This window comes from Vipera berus (genome assembly GCF_964194415.1).
Source record: "Vipera berus genome assembly, chromosome: 9".
NCBI lineage: Eukaryota > Metazoa > Chordata > Lepidosauria > Squamata > Viperidae > Vipera > Vipera berus.
This window is the reverse complement of record NC_138212.1, coordinates 12,457,840-12,479,546: the sequence shown is the minus strand read 5'-3', so window position 1 is coordinate 12,479,546 and position 21,707 is coordinate 12,457,840. Positions and strand designations below refer to the sequence as shown.

Genomic DNA, 21,707 nt, shown 5'->3' with positions numbered 1-21,707 from the left:
GACGGCCTCAGAAGAATGTCGGCAGCTGAATCCTGCCGCAAACCATCTTTCCTCTTCAGCCATGCAAGCAATCAGCCCTTCCCCAAAGGCCACATTCTAAAACTGGGGTGGAGATTCCCAAAGCTCCAAATCAAAAGATGCCAAAAGGCAGAGAAATCCATTCGATTCAGCCAGAAGTCTGAAGAGCTGGGAGAGAAAACCACAACTGCAACATCCAAGTCTCCAGCTAACCTGCATGGGAAAGAAGGAATGGGTTTGGAACAGGAGAAGAATTGCAAGGGGGGGGAGGAAGCAAAGCCACATCATCTGAGCCCAGATGGCTGCCCCCCCCTCTTTTTTTAAAAAAAATGCCACCCACAGGCTTTGAAATAGACGGAAGCTGTGGGATAGTTTTGATCAGGTACAGATGTGCTAGAGACACTGCTAGGAAAATCAAAGCCTCCAGCTAAAAGTGGCTTTTTCTACTGAGCAAGGAAAACATAACAGCCTGGCTATCCAAGAGGCATCAGCCATTTCATGAAAATGACACAAATGCTATAATGTGCACTGAGAGCTTATGCACCAGGGACAATTTCTTTGAGGGTCCGATCACACTTAGCCAATGTTCCATTCTATTCTAATGTGCACCCTGAGGCCACAACATACAGTTCCCAACTTATGACCACACTTTGGACCAGTCTCACTGATGCTAAGCAAGATGGTCGTTCAGTGTGTTGTGCCTGATTTTCCAACCCTTTTCCCATGGTTGTTAAGTGAAGCACAATAATTGTTAAGTGGATGAGGTGGTTATTAAGCAAATCCAGCTTCACCCATTGATTTTGCTTGTCAAAAGCCAGCTGGGAAGGACTCAGATGGCAATCACATGACCCCGGGATGGTGCAACCATCACAAATACATGCCAGTTGCCACGTGTCTGAATCATGTGACCTGGAAATGCTGTGAGGGTCATAACTGTGAAAAATGGTCATAAATCCTTTTTTTTCAATAACTTGGAACAGTCACCAAAGGAATAAGTTGAGGACTGCCTGTACTTGATATAATTCACACTTCCAACCAGGAAGCTCCAGCAGCTTCATATTAACTAAATAGACAACAGCAGCCTTTCCTAACCTCATGGGCTGCAGATGTCCTTCAGATGCAATTTCCATCAACTTCTTCCAGCAAAGCCAACAATCCTGCTGGGTAAGGATACTGACAGAGAAGAGCAACAAAGATGATCAGGGGACTGGAGGCTAAAACATATAAGGAACGGTTGCTGGAATTGGGTATGTCTAGTTTAATGAAGAGAAGGACGGGGGGGGACATGATAGCAGTGTTCCAATATCTCAGGGGCTGCCCCAAAGAAGAGGCAGTCAAGCTATTCTCCAAAGCGCCTAAAGGCAGGACAAGAAGCAACGGATGGAAACTAATCAAGGAAAGAAGCAACCTAGAACTAAGGAGAAACTTCCTGACAGTTAGAACAATTAACCAGTGGAACAACCAGCCTCCAGAAGCGGTGAATGCTCCAACACTGGAGGTTTTTAAGAAGAGACTGGACAGCCATTTGTCCAAAATGGTATAGGGTTTCCTGCCTGAGCAGGGGTTGGACTAGATGACCTCCAAGGTCCCTTCCAACATCATCATCATCATCATCATCATCATCATCATCATCATCATCATCATTATTATTATTATTATTATTATTATTATTATTATTATTATTATTATTATTATTATTATTATTATTATTATGTAGTATTCCCCCCTATTTTTACCTTAAGGAGAAAAACTCCCCAACTCAGGATGGAGGTGGCTAGTAGAGGACCTCTTCATGCCTAACGAATTCATGTGTGCGGAAGAACTTCCCACAACTTACAACTTACAAAAATGAATCATTCAAGATCAGTTAAAAAGATGTGGAAATCACCCTGAAGTAACCCCCTATTTTTGAAGCCAGCCATCACAGACTGTAAACCATAATTAGGGCTTAGCGTAGCAGGAAGATTCCAGGCATGGATGATTCTTCAACAAGTCATGCTTCAAACAAACCATGGCTGGTTTACACATCACGCTAAGTCAACATTTGGGTTTTCAAGAGAGGATCTGCAAAGGTAGCCATTAAATGTGGCAAAGCATAACTAAATCTACCACCTAGCCATGGGGTTGGAAGGGATCATGGAGGTCTTCTGCTCCAAATCAGTAAGGATTTATTCCAGAAGCCAAAGTTAATCAAACCATGGCTTACAGCATAGCATGAGACCCGTTCAAGTCTTCTTCCCAAAATATGGACGGATGGGACATAGAGGTAGCAGAGAAGATGACTTCTCATATCTCTTGCGAGACTTTCAAAAACAGATATGGTACTTTGTTACCTAGGGTCAGAGTTAGTCATTTAATTTGTCTGGTTGCTTAAAAAACTCAAGGAGTTCGTAGTCCCCCCGGATCTTTCTCTTCCTCTTTAAAATCCATTTGTTCTTGAGCTACCAGGGAGCTGTGGACTTGGGTGATGGTGGTGCTAGAGGTAGCTTTGTTAGAGGCCCCTTCTGCCTGCCTGCTTTCCTCTTCCATTATCCCTTCCTTAGTGGCACCCATGGGCAGCAGGTGTTGCATGAAAGCACCCGCCAGCAGTCAGCCTGTATTGCCACAGCCACACCCCATTTGCAAAAGAAATAATTCGTTGAACTATGTGGCAAGCAGGAGAAGAAGGTCTGTGAAGATTATCTGGGACACTACACCTCCTCTTCACAACCTTCTGGGAGGAGGGGGCTTCGTGGTATCCGAAGCAGAACATCCAGATTCAGCCATAGTTTCATTCCATACAGCATTAAACTTGTGAACTTTCAAGCTTCCTACTTCCATTATGTATTTAAGATGGACAGTGCTTAATATGTGTTACGTATATGTAGGGGTGGGGGTCTATACATATGTTGAGGTGTGTGTCATGTACTTTGAGAGCGGGCAACTAAATTTCATTTTTGATGTGTGCCGTTGACTCCACGGTAGTAAGAAAAAAAATGACAATAAAGGTTATCTATCTAAGATGTGGAATAGGAGGACAGCAGGCACCAATGCCTGCCCAGTGGCCATGAAACTGGAAATGTGACATCACTCTGGACATTTCAGACTATTACTCCTCTTAAAAAGATGGGTGGTTGCTTTTTGTCTTGGATCAACTGTCCAGCAGGCCCTCATCTCTGATCTCTCTCTCTCTCTCTCTCTCTCTCTCTCTCTCTCTCTCTCTCTCTCTCTCTCTCTCTCTCTCTCTCTCTCTCTCTCTCTGTGTGTGTGTGTGTGTGTGTGTGTATTTCTGGATCACAGGAATCCAGAAGCTGCTTTGCAGAGTGAGATTATTTATTCCATAAATAAGTTTAAATAAATAAACTCAGAGCAAAGTTACCTCTTCTCCAATCTGCCTCTGTGGTGCTTGGCTCTTGGGAAGCGTGCACTGCACAAGCTCTCTCTCTCTCTCTCTCTCTCTCACACACACACACACACACAACCAGTTCCTTTAAGATCAACATGATTTGCTTCACTCGTTCATCCCCCAAAGTAATTCCATTACATCAGCCTGTCCCAGCGGCTCAACCAGTGGTGCGGTATCTTGCAGACCCTGTCAGCTAAAGAATGGTGGGGTCTAGGAAGAGAGGCTTCCCTGCCATTGCCCCCACCTTATGGAATATTCTTCCCCCAGAGGTGAGGGAGACCCCAATCTCCTGGCCTTCCCAAAAGGAGTTCAGACAGAGGCTCTGCAGCCTTATGTGTCAGAAGCCCAGGGGAGCACACAGCCATAGGGCTGGTTCATTCCCTGAAAGCCCTCCCTTCGCCTTTTAAGTAATTTTAATCTCTTACCTCTTCTTAAAAGTTTTTTAAAAAAACAAACAAAACCTTTATATACAGAAAGTCCTCAGCTTACAACCACAATTGAGCCGCAAATTTCCATTGCTAAGCAAGACAGTTATTAAGTGAATTTTGCCCCATTTAACAACCCTTTTTTGGCCAAGTGATTCATTGTTAAATGAATCACTTGTTAGTTTAGTAACATGGTTGTAAAGTGAATCTGGCTTCCCCATTGACTTTGCTTGTCGGAGGATTGCAAAAAAGGAGATCACGTGACCCCTGGACCCTGCAACCGTCGTAATTTCCTACTGGTTGCCAAGCGTCCATTTTGATCACGTGACCACGGGGATGCTGCAGCAGTCGTGTGCAAAACGGTCATAAGTCCCTTTGTTCAGGGCTCTTGTAATTTTGAACACTCCCTGAACGAATGATTGCAAATCAAAGACTATCTGTATACTGTTTTATATTTTAACATTTTATTGTATACTGCCCAGAATCCAACTTTCTGGGAGTTGGGCAGTGCAGAAATATGAAAAATAAAAATCCACATCAATGGCTGTTTCCCCAGCCATTGTATCCAGGTGTTTCCAGCAGCATGATGTTCCTACTTCCCACTACCACCCCAGCACCCAGTCCTGATTTTGAGAAATATATAAGACTGTTATTGCAGGCCTCTCTTCAGGCGTAAAGTCCCAGCTGTATATTTGCAATGCCATTCATATTCTCTCTCTCTCTCTCTCTCTCTCTCTCTCTCTCTCTCTCTCTCTCTCTCTCTCTCTCTCTCTCTCTCTCTCTCTCTCTCTCTCTTAATATACTGTAGCTGTATTAGACATTTTCTATTCCTCTCTGTCTCTCTGTCTCTCTCTGTCTCTGTCTCTCTCTCTCTCTCTCTCTCTCTCTGTCTGTCTCTCTCTCTCTCATAATATATCTTTATTAGACATTTTACAAAAATACACATAAACAGGGAAGGAAAAACGAACGAAAAACAGGGATAAAAGAGTAGGCTACAAATGAGTCAAGGGATTTGCAAATATCATGGAGACTATAATTTTCTAGCATGCTGTGAATGATTGTGAATAACTGGATACATCATATCATTTCAAAAGCTTGACAACTGCTATTAAGCTATGAGCAAAGCATAAATACCCAGAACCAGGGTCAGCATAGTATAAATCATAATTCTGTAAATTGCAATAAATCCTATCATACTACTAAAAGATGATTATTTGGGAAGCTTTATAACATTAAAATACAGGCTTCATGTGGAGAGAAACCCAAATGTTGGACACAGTACAAATGCAATTGCAATTCCATTCCTATGCAATTTCTTCAACCCCAAACCTCAGGCTTGGAAACTTTTCTTCTCTTCTTAGCAAAAATCCCAGAGAATACAGGGGGGTGAATTTGATAGGCTTAGCATAACTTGTCCTCTTCATCTCCAGATTTGCACCAAACTGGGCTGGGGACTTTTGACCTTGGTGTCCATGACTGCTATCCAGGCTGCTTAAAGACCTCTCCAGAGCAGAGTTTCTCAAACCTTAGCAACTTTAAGAAGTCTAGACTTCAACTGCCAGAATTCCCCATGCTGCTGGGAGAATTCTGGGAGCTGAAGTCCAAACCTCAAGACTGAGAAACATCACTCCAGAGAGTTAGCCCCAGAAGGAGCGCATGGGTTTTCTGACGCAGGAAAGGCTCAACAAATGCTAAATTGTGCCCAGTTACTGAGCAGGAGGGCTGCACGTAACCCAATTAAACCCCAGAGACTTCCAGCTGTAAAGCAAATCTCCTCTTATCTTACTCCTTACCCTCCCATTCAACAGACCACCTTGAAGCAGCTTCTCGGTGATCCCTCGCTGGCAGTCATTCAGCTCTGGGGAATTGGCAGCCTGCCAGGAAGGAAATGGTGTATTTGGGATAGCAGCGACCAAGCTAACATAGGAAACCATTGCCCACAATGAGGCAGGCTTTTTCGTGACTGCCTCGGCAGGAATTTTAACCATCATCATCGTTGCCTTCTAGAGACTTTGTCTTGGCTATGCTTACTACTTTTTAACTGGGGGAAGCTGTGCCCAGGGGCCTCCAGCTGACATTTGCATGTTTAAAAAATAACTAAATCAGCAAACCCACACTCCATGCCCAGCTCTGCCCCTTACCAGGTTTTTGAAAAGAGCCGTGACTTCCCTGGTGAAAACAGCAAGGTTGAGGAAGCCAGTGGAAAGTTCGTGATTGTTCTGAGATAGGTGGTTATTCCCAAAGTGCTCCAGAGTTTCGCTGTATTGTTCCTCATTCTCCACGTGAGCTGAGGGAATAATCAGGGCAGAGGAAAATAAAGGTGAGGATAGAAGATCTCGGCAACTCCGAGATCCTCCTCAGCAACGGCGTGAACATGAATTTAATGAATTGCAACAGAAGAGCCAGTCCTTTTTTTTTTTTTTACTATGGGTTGACCACCGCCCTTTTAGGGCAAGAGTTCCTACTGGTGGAAACAAATGGCAATGCATAAATGGCTTGATTCCCTTTGCACAAGTTGCTTGTTGGAATTCTTGCGAGTGTTTCTAGATAAGTCAGGGCTCTTCAAACTCGGCCCTTTTATGGCTCATGGACTTGAACTCCCAGAATTCCTCAGCCAGCGTGCCTGGCTGAGGAATTCTGGGAGTTGAAGTCCATGAGTTATAAAAGGGCTGAGTTTGAAGGCCCCTGAGATAAGTGATCTGATAAAGCAGGGCTCTTCAAACTTGGCAACTTTAAGACTTGTGGACTTCAACTCCCAGAATTCCTCAGCCAGGGCTGGCTGAGGAATTCTGGGAGTTGAAGTCCACAAGTCTTAAAGTTGCCAAGTTTGAAGACCACTGTGATAAAGCAATCCCTTGGTATTTTAAAATAAGGCATACAAACTACAGAGAGTCCTCGACTTAGAAAGTTCATTTAGTGACAGTTCAAAGTTACAACGGCACTGAAAAATGTGACTTATGACTGTTTTTCCCAGTGACGACCTTTGCAGCATCCCGATCATGTGATCAAAATTCAGACGTAAAATGGGGAACCAGATTCACTTAACAACCGGGTGACTAACTTATCAGCTGCAGTGATTCACTGCCACAAATTGTGGCAAGAAAGGTCATAAAAGGGAGTAAAACACCCTTAGCAAATGTCTCACTTCACAACAGAACTTTGGGGCTCAAATTATGGTCATAAACTGAGGACTACTTGTTATGTCTGAAAAGAGAGACGCTGAATCAACTCCTTGGTTTGCGATACTGACTTTGACTAGTGCAGGGGGCTTCAGACTTGGCCCTTTTATGACTTGTGGACTTCAACTCCCAGAATTCCTCAGCCAGCCTGCGTGGCTGAGGAATTCTGGGAGTTGAAGTCCACAAGTCGTAAAAGACCCACGTTTGAAGACCCCCTGGGCTAGTGAATCATAGCAGACCAACATTGTTAGCCCTGAAGCGAGGCTAGGTATCGCAGGCCACCTATGAATCCAACCCCCAACTTAACGTAATCTGAGAGAACAAGCAGACATTCTTGGCTGCTGAGGAGGAAACCAGCTGTCAAGGAATGTTTATAAATGGTGTAGCCACTGCAAGAAAAGCAGAAAAGTGTGAGGCGTCTAGAGAGGGGAGGCAATAAGCAAAAAGAAAAGGACCAGGGGAAGTCTGTGAGACGGAGAAGGGAGGTCCATTGGCTTTAGTTGAACATCAGGGTGAATCAACATTTAATGGCAATATTTCGATCAGTGTTTTTCAAAGCTGACAACTTTAAGATGGGTGGACCTCAACTCCCAAGATTCCCTAATGGGGAATTCTGGGAGTTGATGTCTACATCTCTTAAGTATGAAAAACACTGATCTAATCGATCAGATACACATACTCCTCTGATGTTCCTTCTATAGAGCTATTCTGAAAAAAACATATCCTCCCCATAATTGATGGGTATCCTGGTCATTCGGAAAGTATTTATCTCCAGTGGCTGCTTAAGGACGAGCAGGCAGTGGCCACAGTGCCGATGGCTAGATTCTGCACAGCAGCATTGGGGATTCGCCAGAAACATAAACATTTTAGATCGTTTTAATAATCTTTTTATAATTAATTTTATTAAATGTTTTTATCCAGCACTGGACTACTATACTCAGTGTATTTTTATTGTCAGGTCAGTATGATTCAGTTTTTCTGAAGGTAGCTAGGTTTTGTTATACTGTCTGTAAAACTAGGCAGACCTTGGTCACCCACTGATTACATCATTAATTGTAATACATTGCTATGTCTTCTTGTGTTGGTTCTGTTTAGTTTTGTTTTATTTGAATGTTTATGTGTTGCCCTTTGGCTGTAATAGTAAATTGATTGATTGAAATCAATTGATACCTTTATAAGTCTTTGACTTGCAGCCATAATTCAGCCTGGAATTATGATCCTTAGGCAGGGCAGTTGTTAAGCAAGTACCACATAATCACATCCAATTTTACAATCTGTTCTGCAGCAATCATTAAACAAACAAAGTGATGGTTAAATGAACCCATTTTCCCCAATGGGTTTTTTTTTGGCTAGAAACCAGAACTAAATGCCAGAAATTAGTGAGAGAGGGGGGAAAAATCACTATCGTGTAAACTCAGGATGTTGCAAAAGGCTGTAAATATAAAAGGTTTTACTTTAGAGATTCTGCTTGAGGGTATGAGAGTTGTAATTATTCTCCTCCTCCTTGGTGGGGGCAGTTTTTGCCTAGGTCAGGGATAGGCAACCTTGGCTCTTTTAAGACTCGTGGACACAGCACAGCTGGCTCAGGAATTCTGGGAGTTGAAGTCCACGAGTCACAAAAGAGCCAAGGTTGCCTACCCCTGGCCTAGGTCTTGTAGATGGCTTGGATCAGTGTTTTTCAACCTTGGCAATCTTCAGATGTGTGGACTTCAACTCCCAGAATTCCCCAGCCAATATGGGACTCCTAGTGCAAGGATAGGCAATCTCGGTTCTTTTATGACTCATGGACTTCAACTCCCAGAATTCCTGAGTCAGCTATGCTGACTCAGGAATTCTGGGAGTTGAAGTCCATGAGTCATAAAAGAGCCGAGGTTGCCTACCCCTTTCCTAGTTGAAGTCCATACACTTCAAAGCAGCCAAAGTTAAGACACACTGGCTTTGGTGCATACAGCTTAACATACAACTGCTTTCAAACTTGTATCTACAAACCCACAACACGGGTGATCAGCCAGATGGCCTCTTTGGCTGATGCACCAGCTGATAAAAGAGCATTAACTTACTGAGCCCAGAAACATGAATCGCTTTCACGTATTTCCTGATCCGCTGAAGAATGGCTTGGTCTCCATCCAAATTCTGAAATACAAAAAGGGGGGAAAAATTGCAAAAGCTTTTAAATGTTGGGCTAATGTAGCTAATTTAAGCCCCCTTTCAAAACAAAAACAAAAACCGTGATGTCCTTTGGAAAACTGTATGTCACAAGTATTCTCTTAACCAGTGGCAGAGTTTATACAAAATAAAACTTTGAACCACTCCAGCTGGTTAACGCAACTGATTAATAATTGGCATAAAGGAGGTATAAACATTAACCTAGCCAGGATGATTGAATGTATGGCGACTTTGCATCAGCTGCAAAATATCTAGAAGAGAAAGGGGCTGTTTTCTGCCCATCTTCAACCTCTCTGAGGACTTCTTCTTGACCATGGTAGAAAATTTGGGCGCTAAGCTAGATAAACATTTAAAGACAGCTTTTTCACAGGGTTATTTCTAACCCAGACTTAAGAATCCCATCTGGCCTCATTTGTTTGTAATGCTGTTACCCATTCAAAAATTTTGGCATGAGATGGGATACATCCACCTCAAAATGAAATAGCAGACGAGTGCCTGGCTTAAATTTATGATGTGAGTCAATAAGCAAAGATTGCAGGGACAGATCTGAGAAGAATTCTAGGACCAACTTCAACCACAGAACAAGAGAGGGCAAGGCAAGGAAGGTCTACAGTTGCAAGAAAAAGTATGTGAACCCTTTGGGATTACGTGGAGTTTTGCATGAATTGGCCATAAAATGCGCTCTAAACGTCATGTAAGTCACAACAATAGAAAAACACAGTCTGCTTAAAATAATACTACACAAACATTAGCTGTTGTCATGTTTTAATTGAACATAAGATGGAAACATTCACAGTGCAGGGTGGAAAAAGTATGTGAACCTTTGGACTTAATAACTGGTTGACCCTCCTTTGGCAGCAATAACCCCAACCAAACGTTTCCTGTAGTTGCAGATCAGACCTGCCCAAGGACTATACAGATAGTCCTTGACTTACAAGCACTTGTTTAGTGATAGTTCAACAGCACTCAAAAAAGTGACTTGCAACTGTTCTTTGCACTTATGACAGTCACAGCATCCCCCACAAGAACATGATCAAAAATTAGGCACTTGGCAACCAGTATAGCAACAACAAGAGCACTTAGATTTATATACCACTTCACAGTGCTTCACATCCCTAAGTGATTTACACAGTCAACCTATTGCCCCCAACAATCTGGGTCCTCATTTTACCAAACTCGGAAGGATGGAAGACTAAGTCAATCTTGAGCCGGTGAACTGCAGGCATCCAGCAGTCAGCAGAAGTAGCCTGCAGTACTGCATTCTAACCACTGTGCCACCTCAGTATGTATTTATGATGGTTGCAGCATCCTGGACTTGTGTGATCACCATTTGTGACCTTCCCAGCTGGCTTCCGACAAGCAAAGTTAATGGGGGAAGCCAGATTTGCTTAACGGCCACATGATTCATTTATCTGTGGTGATTCACTTAACAACCATGGTGTAAAAAGTCATATAATTCAGCATGGCTTAACAACTGTCATGCTCAGCCACTGAAATTCTCGTCTCAATGGTGGTCCTAACTCGAAGACTCCCTGTATGTAGCATTGACCCTGAGCTTTAAAAGGGTTTTGCCATTGCTCTAAACAACAACAGACACAAATGTACAAGCGACAGGAAAAAGATGGGAAAGGCTTGAATCAGCAAAGAGTTAATTGCAGTTTGGCGAAGCTTCAGTCGTGATAACAGTGCTGGAAAATACTTGAGGAGTGTAATCGTTGGCAGGAAAGGCAAGTCATTGTTTAGGGTCAAACAAGGGATAACATTTGCAGTGATGAATAAAAGAAAGACCGTTTTATCACTGTTGGGAAAGTCAGCTTGGAGAACTATCAGTTCTTTGACTGCCTCCTTTGATCCAATGAAATGTTAGCATTTTGCCTCCTGATTTTAGAAGTTGGTAGAGGTGCAAGGAAAAGGGGCGCAATGGCTCAGCAGTTAAAGAGCTCGTCACCGCGCGATGGGGTGAACTCCTGTTCCTTGCCTCAGCTCCTAGCAGTTCAAAAGCATGCAAGTGTGAGTAGATAAATAGGTACCACTTCGGTGGGAAGATAACAGCATTCTGTGCGCCTCGGTGTATAATCATGGCAACTACATTACTACGGAAATGTCTTTGGACAATGCTGGCTCCCTCAGCTAAGAAACAGCGATGAGCTGTGGTGCTAAAGTCGGGCATGACTGGATGGGGGAAACATTTACATTTACCTTTACCTTTAGAGATGCAGGGTTAAAACTGGTGAAACCTATGGAATTCACTCATGAACCTGCCTCCTCTGGTTTAACTTATAACCATTCATTCAACAACTGTTCATAGTTATGATGGGGCTGGAAAAAAAGGGACTTATGGTCCATGCCCACAGCAATCTTACGGTCACAGGATCAAAATTTTGGCACTTGGCAACCGGCAGCATCCTAGAATCACGTGACTGCCATTGATGAACCTCTCCAGGGGGCTTCTGATAAGCATAAGTCAGCAGGGGAAGCCAGAGGGGGCTTATTGCCCACCTGATTCACATGACGACTTTGGGGACTGGCTTAACGACTGTGGGAAAAAGGTTGTAGAATTGAGTGCAATTCACATTACCGGTTCGCTTAGTGATGGACGTTCCGGTCCCAATTGTGGTGATAAGTTGAGGACTATCTGAATCTGGGATTTGGAGAATCCTGGAGGTTCTCACATTAACGGCTACCCCCGGGCTTCACTAGAAGAATTTTAAAAATCCATGCCTTTGTGGCAAGGAGTCTCCTTCAATCTGAGCTGGGAATTCCATAGATGTGTGCATATCGTTCCTTGGACATAGTAAACAGGCTGTTTTGCCACTGGCCTCTTCTGAAATGTTTTTCCACTTCCCAATCAGATCTGTAACTTTGGATATTCCCTGGAGAACTCCCCACCCCACCCTCAAGTCCTACCCACACTTCTAGACAAAGCATTGGGTTGCAGGAGCTGTCCCACTAAGCCTGCTTGCAGAGTTGATCGTATTAACTGCATTTTTCACAAGAGAAATTCCTGGAAACTATCTGTTTGCATCACACATGCACACACACACACACACACACACACACACACACACACACACACTCTTATTATTACCACTATTATTATTCTTTTTGTTGCTGGAATTTAAAGAATAAAAAGAAATATCGAAGCCGGGATGCCAAACACCATTTTTATTCTTGACGTCTGTCTAAAGCCCTGCAGGAAATAAATATAACGGCTAGAGGCTGGAGCTTCTCAGCATGCTAGCTTGGTGTCTATTTTTTTTAAGTTATAAGACTCTTCAAAATATTAATCAAGCGAGCAATGAGGTGGCTGTTGCCAAGGGATGCAGTTGCTAAGGGACTTCTTCATTCCTCACCTGCAGGGCCCTTTCTCAGTTAAGATGCATCACCTAAACCAGGGGTCTTCAAACTTGGCCCTTTGATGACTTGTGGACTTCAACTCCCAGAATCCCTCAGCCAGCATGCCTGGCTGAGGAATTCTGGGAGTTGAAGTCCACAAGTCGTAAAAGGGCCAAGTTTGAAGACCCCTGACCTAAACTCTAACACCAGATTAGACTTAATGTGTGTTCTTCTGCAGAAGCATTTACTCCAGTGTTTCTCAACCTTGGCAACTTTAAGGTATGTGGACTTCATCTTCCAGAATTCCCCAGGCAGCCAAACTGACTCCTCCAACTAGGAGGAGTCCAACTAGCAGGGTCTCTAGGCAGAGAAATCCTTTCCCCTCTGCTGCCAATTCTCTTTTGCCTGGGGCTGAACCTGGAATTCATTGCCTGCAAAAGATCAGAGGCGCTGTGAATTTGCCCCAAACTATCACAGTCAGACTCCAGTTTCTCCCATAGCTCACATGACAAGAGAGTTCACCTGGGCAAGTCAGACATGACAGCAGAAGTCTTGGCATGCCTGATCTTGTTAAAGGAACTGCAGGCGAATCGTGGGAGGGGTGTCTCTCCCAGGTGGGTCATGTGCACAACAGAGACAGGCTGTCAGGTTGAGGGATTATTATTATTATTATACAGCAAGTGCTGCAAGAGGAATCAGACTAGAAGGAAGGAAACACATCATTGCAACACAGTGCAAAGCTTGCACTGCTGTTTATTCTCCTATTAGGAGAGTGCAGATAGTCCTTGACTTACATCCATTTGTTTAGCAGCCATTCAAAGTTATAATGCCAGTGACTTACAACCAGTCGTCGCACATACAAGCATGGCAGCATCCCCAGGGTCACATGATCAAACTTTGAGTGCTTGTCAAAGAGAATAGAGAATAAATAGAATAGAATAAATAGAATAGAATAGAATAGAATAGAATAGAATAGAATAGAATAGAATAGAATAGAATAGAATAGAATAGAATAGAATAGAATAGAATAGAATAGAATAGAATAGAATAGAATAGAATAGAATAGAATAGAATAGAATAGAATCTGGAAGGTCTTCTAGTCTAGCCCCCTGCTACCATCTCTGACAAGTGACTGTCTAGCCTCTTCTTAAAAATCTCCAGTAATGGAGCACCCACGATTTCTAGAGGCAAGCTGTTCCACTGGTTGATTATCCTCACTGTCAGGAAGTTTCTCCTTAATTCCAGGTTGCTTCTCTCCTTGATTAGTTTCCAACCATTGTTTCTCATCCTTCCCTCTGGTGCTTTGGAGAATAATTTGACCCCTTCTTCCTTGTGGCAGCCCCTGAGATATTGGAAAACTGCTATCATGTCTCCCCTATTTCTTCTTTTCTCTAGACTAGCCAAACCCAAGTCCTGCAGCCGTTCTCCGTATGTTTTAGTCTCCAGGCCTTTGATCATCTTAGTTGCTCTTCTCTGAATTTTTCCCAAACTCTCAACATCTTTTTTGTGATATAGTGACCAAAATTGGCTGCAGTATTCCAGGTGTGGTCTTACTAGGGTTTTATAAAGCGGTAATAATAAATAATACTTCGCGTGATCTTGATTCTACGCCTCTGTTTATACCCAGATTGTATTAGCTTTTTTGGCCGCTACTGCACACTGCTGGCTCATAGTCAGATCCAATGCAGTGGAGCATCCCTGGGCACCCATCTCCAGACAAATGACTCAGCCCAAGAGATGAGATCCTGAATAAAGAAGAAAAGTAGACTCTCTTCAGAAAGAGAGAGAGAGGAAGGACATCTGCTCTGCAGCTGGAGATGTCCTTACAAAACCCCCTTTTCTCCAATTCTATTAGACCTACAGATCTCTCTGTGCAAGGATCCTATTTACACTTAGCATTCCAGAGGAGGCCTTGAAGCCCTTCCAATGGACTTTGCCAGCCAGCAAGAATCACAGTAAGCTTCAAAAAAGAGAGTCTCGTTGGAAGCATCTCTCTTTATTACATAATGGACACTAGTCAATCAATGGGTCCATTCTCCATCTTCTCATCTCAATAAAGTGGGTACCAGTTAGTACAGCATACACGCTGCCAATTGGCAAGGAAACCTGGCCTGAGAATGACAGCAATGTAATCTAAATTTAGTAGGAGCGTAATACATACTCACAAATAAACAAAAGGAAATCCTTGGGAGCAAGACAGAGACTGGCACACACTTCTCAAGTGTGGGCAGTCTGGGGAGCTGCCATGCCAAGGAGTCCATAAACGGAAATAAGGCCAATCCATGATTATAAGCACCAGCTCCTGTCCAAGAATTACAAGATGCCAAGAATTTGCATGCCAGCTACACACTGTCCGGTCACTGGTTTTTCACCTCCAGGAATTTGAATCATCAAAAGGAAAAGCAAATATAGAAACTGTACTTTCAAGCCAGTTCAGAATACACCACCTTACTCAACTTGGCAACGCATCAAGAGCCTTGGTGGAGCAGTGGGCTAATGCCTCCTTAAGTAACACCAGCTGCCTGCAATTAGTGCAGGTTCGCGTCCCACCAGGCTCAAGGTTGACTCAGCCTTCCATCCTTCCGAGGTAGGTAAAATGAGGACCCAGATTGTTGGGGGCAATTAAGCTGACTTTGTAATAATGCCGCTTGGGGGGGGGCGAAAGCCCTAATAAGCAGGCATATACATAGAATGAAGGTTATTGCTAAGCACATTGATTTGTGCTTTAGGTTGTAAGCCGCCCTGAGTCTTCGGAGAAGGGCGGGATATAAATGGGATTAAAATAAATAAATAAATAAATAAATAAATAAAATCTCTAGAGTCAGTTTGATGTAAGGCACCAGCTAGAAACTGGAAACCCTCTAAGTTCCCAGACACATTTTCCTCCCAGGAAGAATTAAGGCATGGAGGGAATTCTCCTTCCACACTTAGCAAGGCCCTGCTTCCCTCCAAAACATGAAGATTTCCTGTATATCAAGACATACTATAACTATTTCTCAGGGTACGTATGAATTTGCATCTGGACATTTCATGTAAAACAGGACCTCTTTGGGGGGGGGGTCATCCATTTTGTTTTTGGTGGGGAAATGGAGGTGGCATAAAAGTGGCTTTTTTCATGTTGCTTTTGCCACCATCACTATCCCATTAAAAAAAATTAATCAGTATACAGTGCATTGGACCAAAGCAGGGGTCTTCAAACTTGGCCCTTTTATGACTTGTGGACTTCAATTCCCAGAATTCCTCAGCCAGGCACAATTCTGGGAGTTGAAGTCCACAAGTCATAAAAGGTCCAAGTTTGAAGACCTCTGGACCAAAGGAACAAGAATGTGGGCAGCTTCCCAAGAGGAGAAAGGAAAGAGATTCAGAGGATTGCTAGTAAAACTTGATAGCCCAGAAGGTTATGAGGTCTTCTAACTTTATTGTTGGGGGTGGGGAGGAGAGAGAGAGACCTGGTAAATTTCCTAAACACTCTTCAGTCTTGGAATGTGCAGCATCCAGGATAAGAGCTTTGCCTCCAAACAAATCTAAGTTTAACACCACTAGGCCAATAGAAATTAATGTTTTAGTTCTATTTCCTTCATTGGAAATGCCATTAAGTCATTCTGCAAAAGAGGATTTTGAAGAGGGATCCAAGTTAGGTTAATGTCCCTCAACTTTTTTTCATCTATTGTTCATTTTTACAATTAGAGTCAAATGGTTTACATCAGTGATGTCTAATCTTGGCAACTTTAAGCCCTATGGATTTCAACTCCCAGAATTATCCAGGCAGTATGGGTGGCTAGGTAATTCTGGAAGTTGAGGTCCACAGATCTTAAAGCTGCCAAAGTTGGACACCCCTGGCCTAAACTATAGAGCTATGGAAGGATCAAACTATTAGGAAGCACAGCCTATATTAGAAGTCCTGATGATCCATAAGCACCATACAATAGCCATATCAAATTGATCCCAGTATCGTAGAGGTCTTGTTTGTATGACAAGCTTAAAGAGGTTCAAAAAGGGAAGAAGAATACAACAGCACTTAGATTTATATGCTGCTTCACAGTGCTTTACATCCCTCTCTAAGGGGTTTACAGAGTCAGCCTAGTGCCCCCAGCAATCTGGGTTCTCATTTTATCAACCTCAGAAGGATGGAAGGTTGAGTCAATCTTGAGTCAGTGAGAATCGAACTCCTGGCAGTCGGTAGAACTAGCCTGCAATACTGCATTCTAATCACTGCACCAACACAGCTCACCACGAATGTCATATAAATATCCTGATCCATTCAAAAGCAGGAATGAAAAAGGGTAGTTTTGACCCCAAATAGCTTCAGTCTTTGAGTGAAGCTTAAGTGTCTACAGTCAACCTTACCATGCAGACAAGGTTAAAGCTACCCCCAACAACAGGGTATCAGCTAGCTGTTTTTAGCACTTCTCCTGTGGTCACTTGGAAGGAACCATAACTGGTTGAAGGCAGCCAAAGTGAGAAGAATAGCACAAAAACTCATAGTCAGATTAAAGTCAACATTTGTGTAGAAGAGTTTTCTTAATCTCCAAATGCCCCATGGAATGGGCTTTATGATGATCCCTTTGGAATTTAATTGAAATCTTGGAAGCCTGGGAGATATCCAAACACTTGCAATGAAGACACGATGTTCAGAAACTCCCCTCTTGGAACTATCAATAGAATAGAATATTTCTGGCTCAGGATGGAACTGTGAGTCCTTGGTACTCTCTGAGCTTGGCTGTTTTCTTGCAAATGTTCCATTACCAAACTAGATCATATCACCAATGCACTGATGATCTTACCTAGTTTGGTAATGAAATGGCTGCAAGAAAACAATCAAGCTTAGAGAGCACCAAGGTCCTTTCTTGAACTTCATCATAAGGTGAACACCAAACCATCTGCACTGGAGTTTAATGGAAACGTTTCCTCCTTCACTCAACACTTGCCCCATCCCCAAATATCCAAAAGCAATTTCTTTCCCATCAAAACTCAAGAAAATAGAATAGCAGACGACCTCTTTGGCATGCCCATAATCCTTATTAATGTTCATTCAATGTATCATGATCTCCTTCAGTTAATTGGCAGGTGCATCCAAAGAAAGCCCAGATCTTCCAACTTTCCTTCTTCTTCTTTTAGGGCCAATGCAGATTCAGAAAACAGAAAAGCAACAACAGAAGCATGTGATGTAGCTCTCCGGGAATTGAAAGCAGGTAAGGACTCACCTGGTTTTTTTTTAAAGGGAACCAAGAGCCCAGGTTGTATGCAGGTAAGACAAGAGTCTTCCATTCTGAAATAAAGTATTTGATTGTCCCAAAATCTCACTCCAGACTCAGTTTTCAATCAACACAATGAATAGGAGCTTTCATGATAAACAGAAATAAATATGTGCCCTGCCTCCTGCTTCTAATCGAATCAAATCTTTATTATGGCTATAAAGCCAACAGGACAAGAAAAAAATGGGGGACATATAGCAGAAGAAAAATTAATACAGAATTGCAGAATACACACAGTAATGCGAAATTGTGCAACCCCAGCTGAACAATGGTCAGGCAGGAGCAAAAAAAGACAAAGTCACATGCTCGGCCAAGAAATTCTCTCCTGGTACATAATGTTAGTACTTGGGCAATATTTGTAGTACATTGAGAGCTGCCCAGAGTTGCTCTGGAGTCCAGCGGTACCAAAATAAAATTAAATAAATGTTCATTCAGAATGCCAAATGCCTGCTAGGCTCCCAGACTTTAACCAGCAAAAGTAAAGACCCTGTGTAGAAAGTTTCCCCTCTCCTTCAAACTGCCCCCTCCCCCTTGAAACAATGGCCTATAAAACATGTTAAATTATTTTGGTGCAGGAGAGATCATAAGAAACAGGGTTTGCCCAGTCTCTTGAATATTCAACCACGCACAGAATCCTATTTCCAAACCAGAGACAGCAGGGTGGGACAATGGAGAGAAGGATTAATTAATTAATGACACTGGCAAGCATTGCAAACTTGAGGGAGTCTGTGTTGCAAACTTCATACAAACCTAAATCACAAGAAGATTTAGAGGAAAGCAACTTGCTTTTTCGGTATTATCTACTTCTTGGCAATTCCTGAAGTGCCCAGAAACTGTGCTGTTAAACAGTGGAAACTTTCTATCTGAAGAGCCAGAGCGGGTAAGGCCAATATTGGATCAGTTTTAACACAGCTGAGTAATTAAACATAAAATCACATAAAATCCTAGAAAATCCCAGGTCACCTGGAATCTTGCAAAACTCTCTCTGGCTCTGGTATTTGGTGACGGAATAAATATTTATCCCAGAAGTCAGTAAGTTTATCTGGCCACAGACATGTGGATTAAGGGCACCGTCTCAATGCCAAATATTGAGACTCTGAGCACTCAAAAGCTTTACCCTAAATACCAAACAATTAAAAAAGAATGTGAAATAGATTTAGTTGCTTCCTTTTCCTTAGCTCAACCTTCTGATTTCTTCAGCTGACAATTTCCAACTCCTTTTTTGTGTTCTGCAAAACGCTGATTACTCTGAAAGGGAACAGTGTGATAGGTAGGCATATCGGTGGCAAAGTGGAAAAACAGTCTGTGATACAAGACTTTAGATATGACTATTTTTATTCATATAGTACTACACATGGAAATAAATTGCTTTTATTCAGATACTGTCGATACGGAGGAAAACGGATCCCTGTTTCTCAATACAGGTAGTCCTTGACTTACAACAACTGAGACCAAAATTTCTGTTGCTAAGTGAGACATTTGTTGATTTTTGGCCCATTTTACAACCTTTCTTGCCACAGTTGTTAAGTGAATCATTGCAGATCTTGAGTTAATACAACAGTTGTTACCGGTAAGTAAATTTGGCTTCCCCCATGGAATTTGCTTGTCTTAGAAGGTTGCAAAAGATGATCACGTGACTCCAGAATATTGCAACCGTCATAAATATGAATCAGTCTGAATTTTTTTTTTACATGATCATGGGGATCTGCAATGGTTGCAAATATGAAAAATGGTCATAAGTCACTTTTTTCAGTGGCAGTGCAACTTTGATTGGTCACTAAAGAAACCATTGTAAATTGAGGATTACCTGTGTTACAAACAAAGGGATGTTGCAAAAGAATTCACAGAGATCCTAATGTGATTTCACTGGCTTGTGGCCCTATCTCAGGAAAATGTGCACATCTCATAAAATGATAAGTCTTAAAAAAATGAATGCTATTATGCAAGAACTGGTAACTAGGTGCCCTACAGATGCTCTAAACTACAGCTCCCACAATCCTTTGCCATAGGTCATGTTGCCTGGAGCAAATGAGAGCTGAATCCATAATTTCCAAAGGGACATGACAGTGGAGATGCTGCAAAGGGAGAAGAGGACCAGTTGTAAATCGCTTTTTTCAGTGTAATTTCAGTCATGACATAAATAGTTGTAAGTTGAGGGCTGCATCCATGTGTATATAAACTCTTACCAGGAACAATTTGCCCTCCTGTTTAGAAACATCAAAGATGTGTTTTCCTTTTTGTTTCCTGGGGTATAAAAAAACTAAGCCCTTTACAAAAATCACCATTCTATTAATTAACCCAAAGGCAGAGTCCAGCAGGAGCAATTACTGAAACACAGCCACCAGAACAGGGATTGTTTCTAACACCAGAAGGAAAAGGCAATTCAGTTCTTCCACTGGCCTATTCCAGCTCCTGTGTAAACGTAATGCATGTAATTTAAAGTAAACATTTGCAGCAAGAAAGCTGCAAGCTCGTCAAGATACTGCCACAATTTCAAACAGACCGGATGTTTTACACTCAAATTATTGCTAGAATGAAAAAGGAGAAGGGGAAATGCCATGGAGACCGTTTACTGAAGATGTCAAAACAGATGTTTCAAATGAAATCCAAGATTAAATGCTTGAGCACATTTATTGATTACATTCATATTCTACTTTTTCTTCCAGGTGCTCCGAGGGAGAGGGTAGTCCATGATGCTGCCATTTCCCTACTCTTTTGTCCTCTTCCACACAAACTTTATGGCGGGCTAAAATGAAAAATAGCAACGGCTGAATGCTAATCTCACTAGCATCTGGATAAGAGAAACTTAAGATTCAATTCTCACGTATTTCCCCCCCCCCCCCAAGCAATACTCAGCTGGGACAAGGAAAGTGAGTTTTATCAATGAAATTTTGTTCAAAGCCAAAGATGAATTTTGATGCAATACAACAGCTTTGCATTTATTAAGTGGCCAAGAGGTACCAGAATAATAAACAAAGTTGGAAGGGACCTTGGAGGTCTTCTAGTCCAGCCCCCTGCTCAAGCAGGAAACCCTGTACCATTCCAGACAAGTGGCTATCTAGTCTCTTCTTAAAAACCTTCAGTGATGGAGCACCCACAACTTCTGAAGGCAAACTGTTCCAATGATTAATTGTTCTCACTGTCAGGAATTTTCTCCTTAGTTCTAGATGGGTTCTCTCCTTGATTAGTTTTCATCCATTGTTTCTTGTCTTGCCTTCTGGTGCTTTGGAAAAGAATGGGTTGATCCCCTCTCTTCTTTGTGGCAGCCCTTCAAATATTGGCACACTGCTATCATGTCACCCCTAGTCTTTCTTTTCACTAGACTAGACCAGGGCTAGGCAACCTTGGCTCTATTATTATTATTATTATTATTATTATTATTATTATTATTATTATTATTATTATTATTATTATTATTTATTAAATTTGTATACCGCCCTTCTCCCAAAGGACTCAGGGCGGTTAACAGGGCATATATAAATAACAATACAAAAATTAAAAAGGAATTAAACAAATGCCCAATTAAAAATTACAATAACAATAAAAGCAATAAAAGACCCATTAAAAGCCCTAACATTCCCCATCAGGCCAGACCAGCTAGTTCAAATAAGTGGGTCTTCAGCCCGCGGCGGAAGGAGCGAAGGTCCGATGCCATCCGGAGCTCAACCGGCAGTTGGTTCCATAACGCCGGAGCGCCCACAGAGAAGGCCCTCCCCCTGGGGGCCACCAGTCGACATTCCCTGACCGGAGGCACCCTGAGGAGGCCCTCTCTGTGGGCACGCACAGGGCGGAGGGGAGTTGACGCCGGTCCTGCAACTGTTCTCCATATGTTTTAGCTTCCAGGCGTGGATAAATGCCTTGCCTTCCATTGCACAGCCCTTTCTCAATCTGTCTGCACCCTCCCTGCTTTTTCTATTTGTGTTAAGTTCCAGAGCAGGAAATG

General features: G+C 42.6%; 1 protein-coding gene across 4 annotated transcripts in view; it reads right to left on the bottom strand.

Moving 5' to 3' along the window:
- The window catches only part of ASAP3 (ArfGAP with SH3 domain, ankyrin repeat and PH domain 3), a 79,920-nt gene that overhangs the window by 53,418 nt on the left and 4,795 nt on the right, over nucleotides 1–21,707 (bottom strand). For all 4 annotated transcript variants that reach the window (XM_081334476.1, XM_081334479.1, XM_081334478.1 and 1 more), the window contains exons 3-4: nucleotides 9,068–9,140; nucleotides 5,970–6,115 (exon numbers count right to left, since the gene is read on the bottom strand). In XM_081334476.1, the coding sequence (XP_081190602.1) occupies nucleotides 5,970–6,115; nucleotides 9,068–9,140 (219 nt within the window). The remainder of the gene's footprint in view (nucleotides 1–5,969; nucleotides 6,116–9,067; nucleotides 9,141–21,707) is intronic.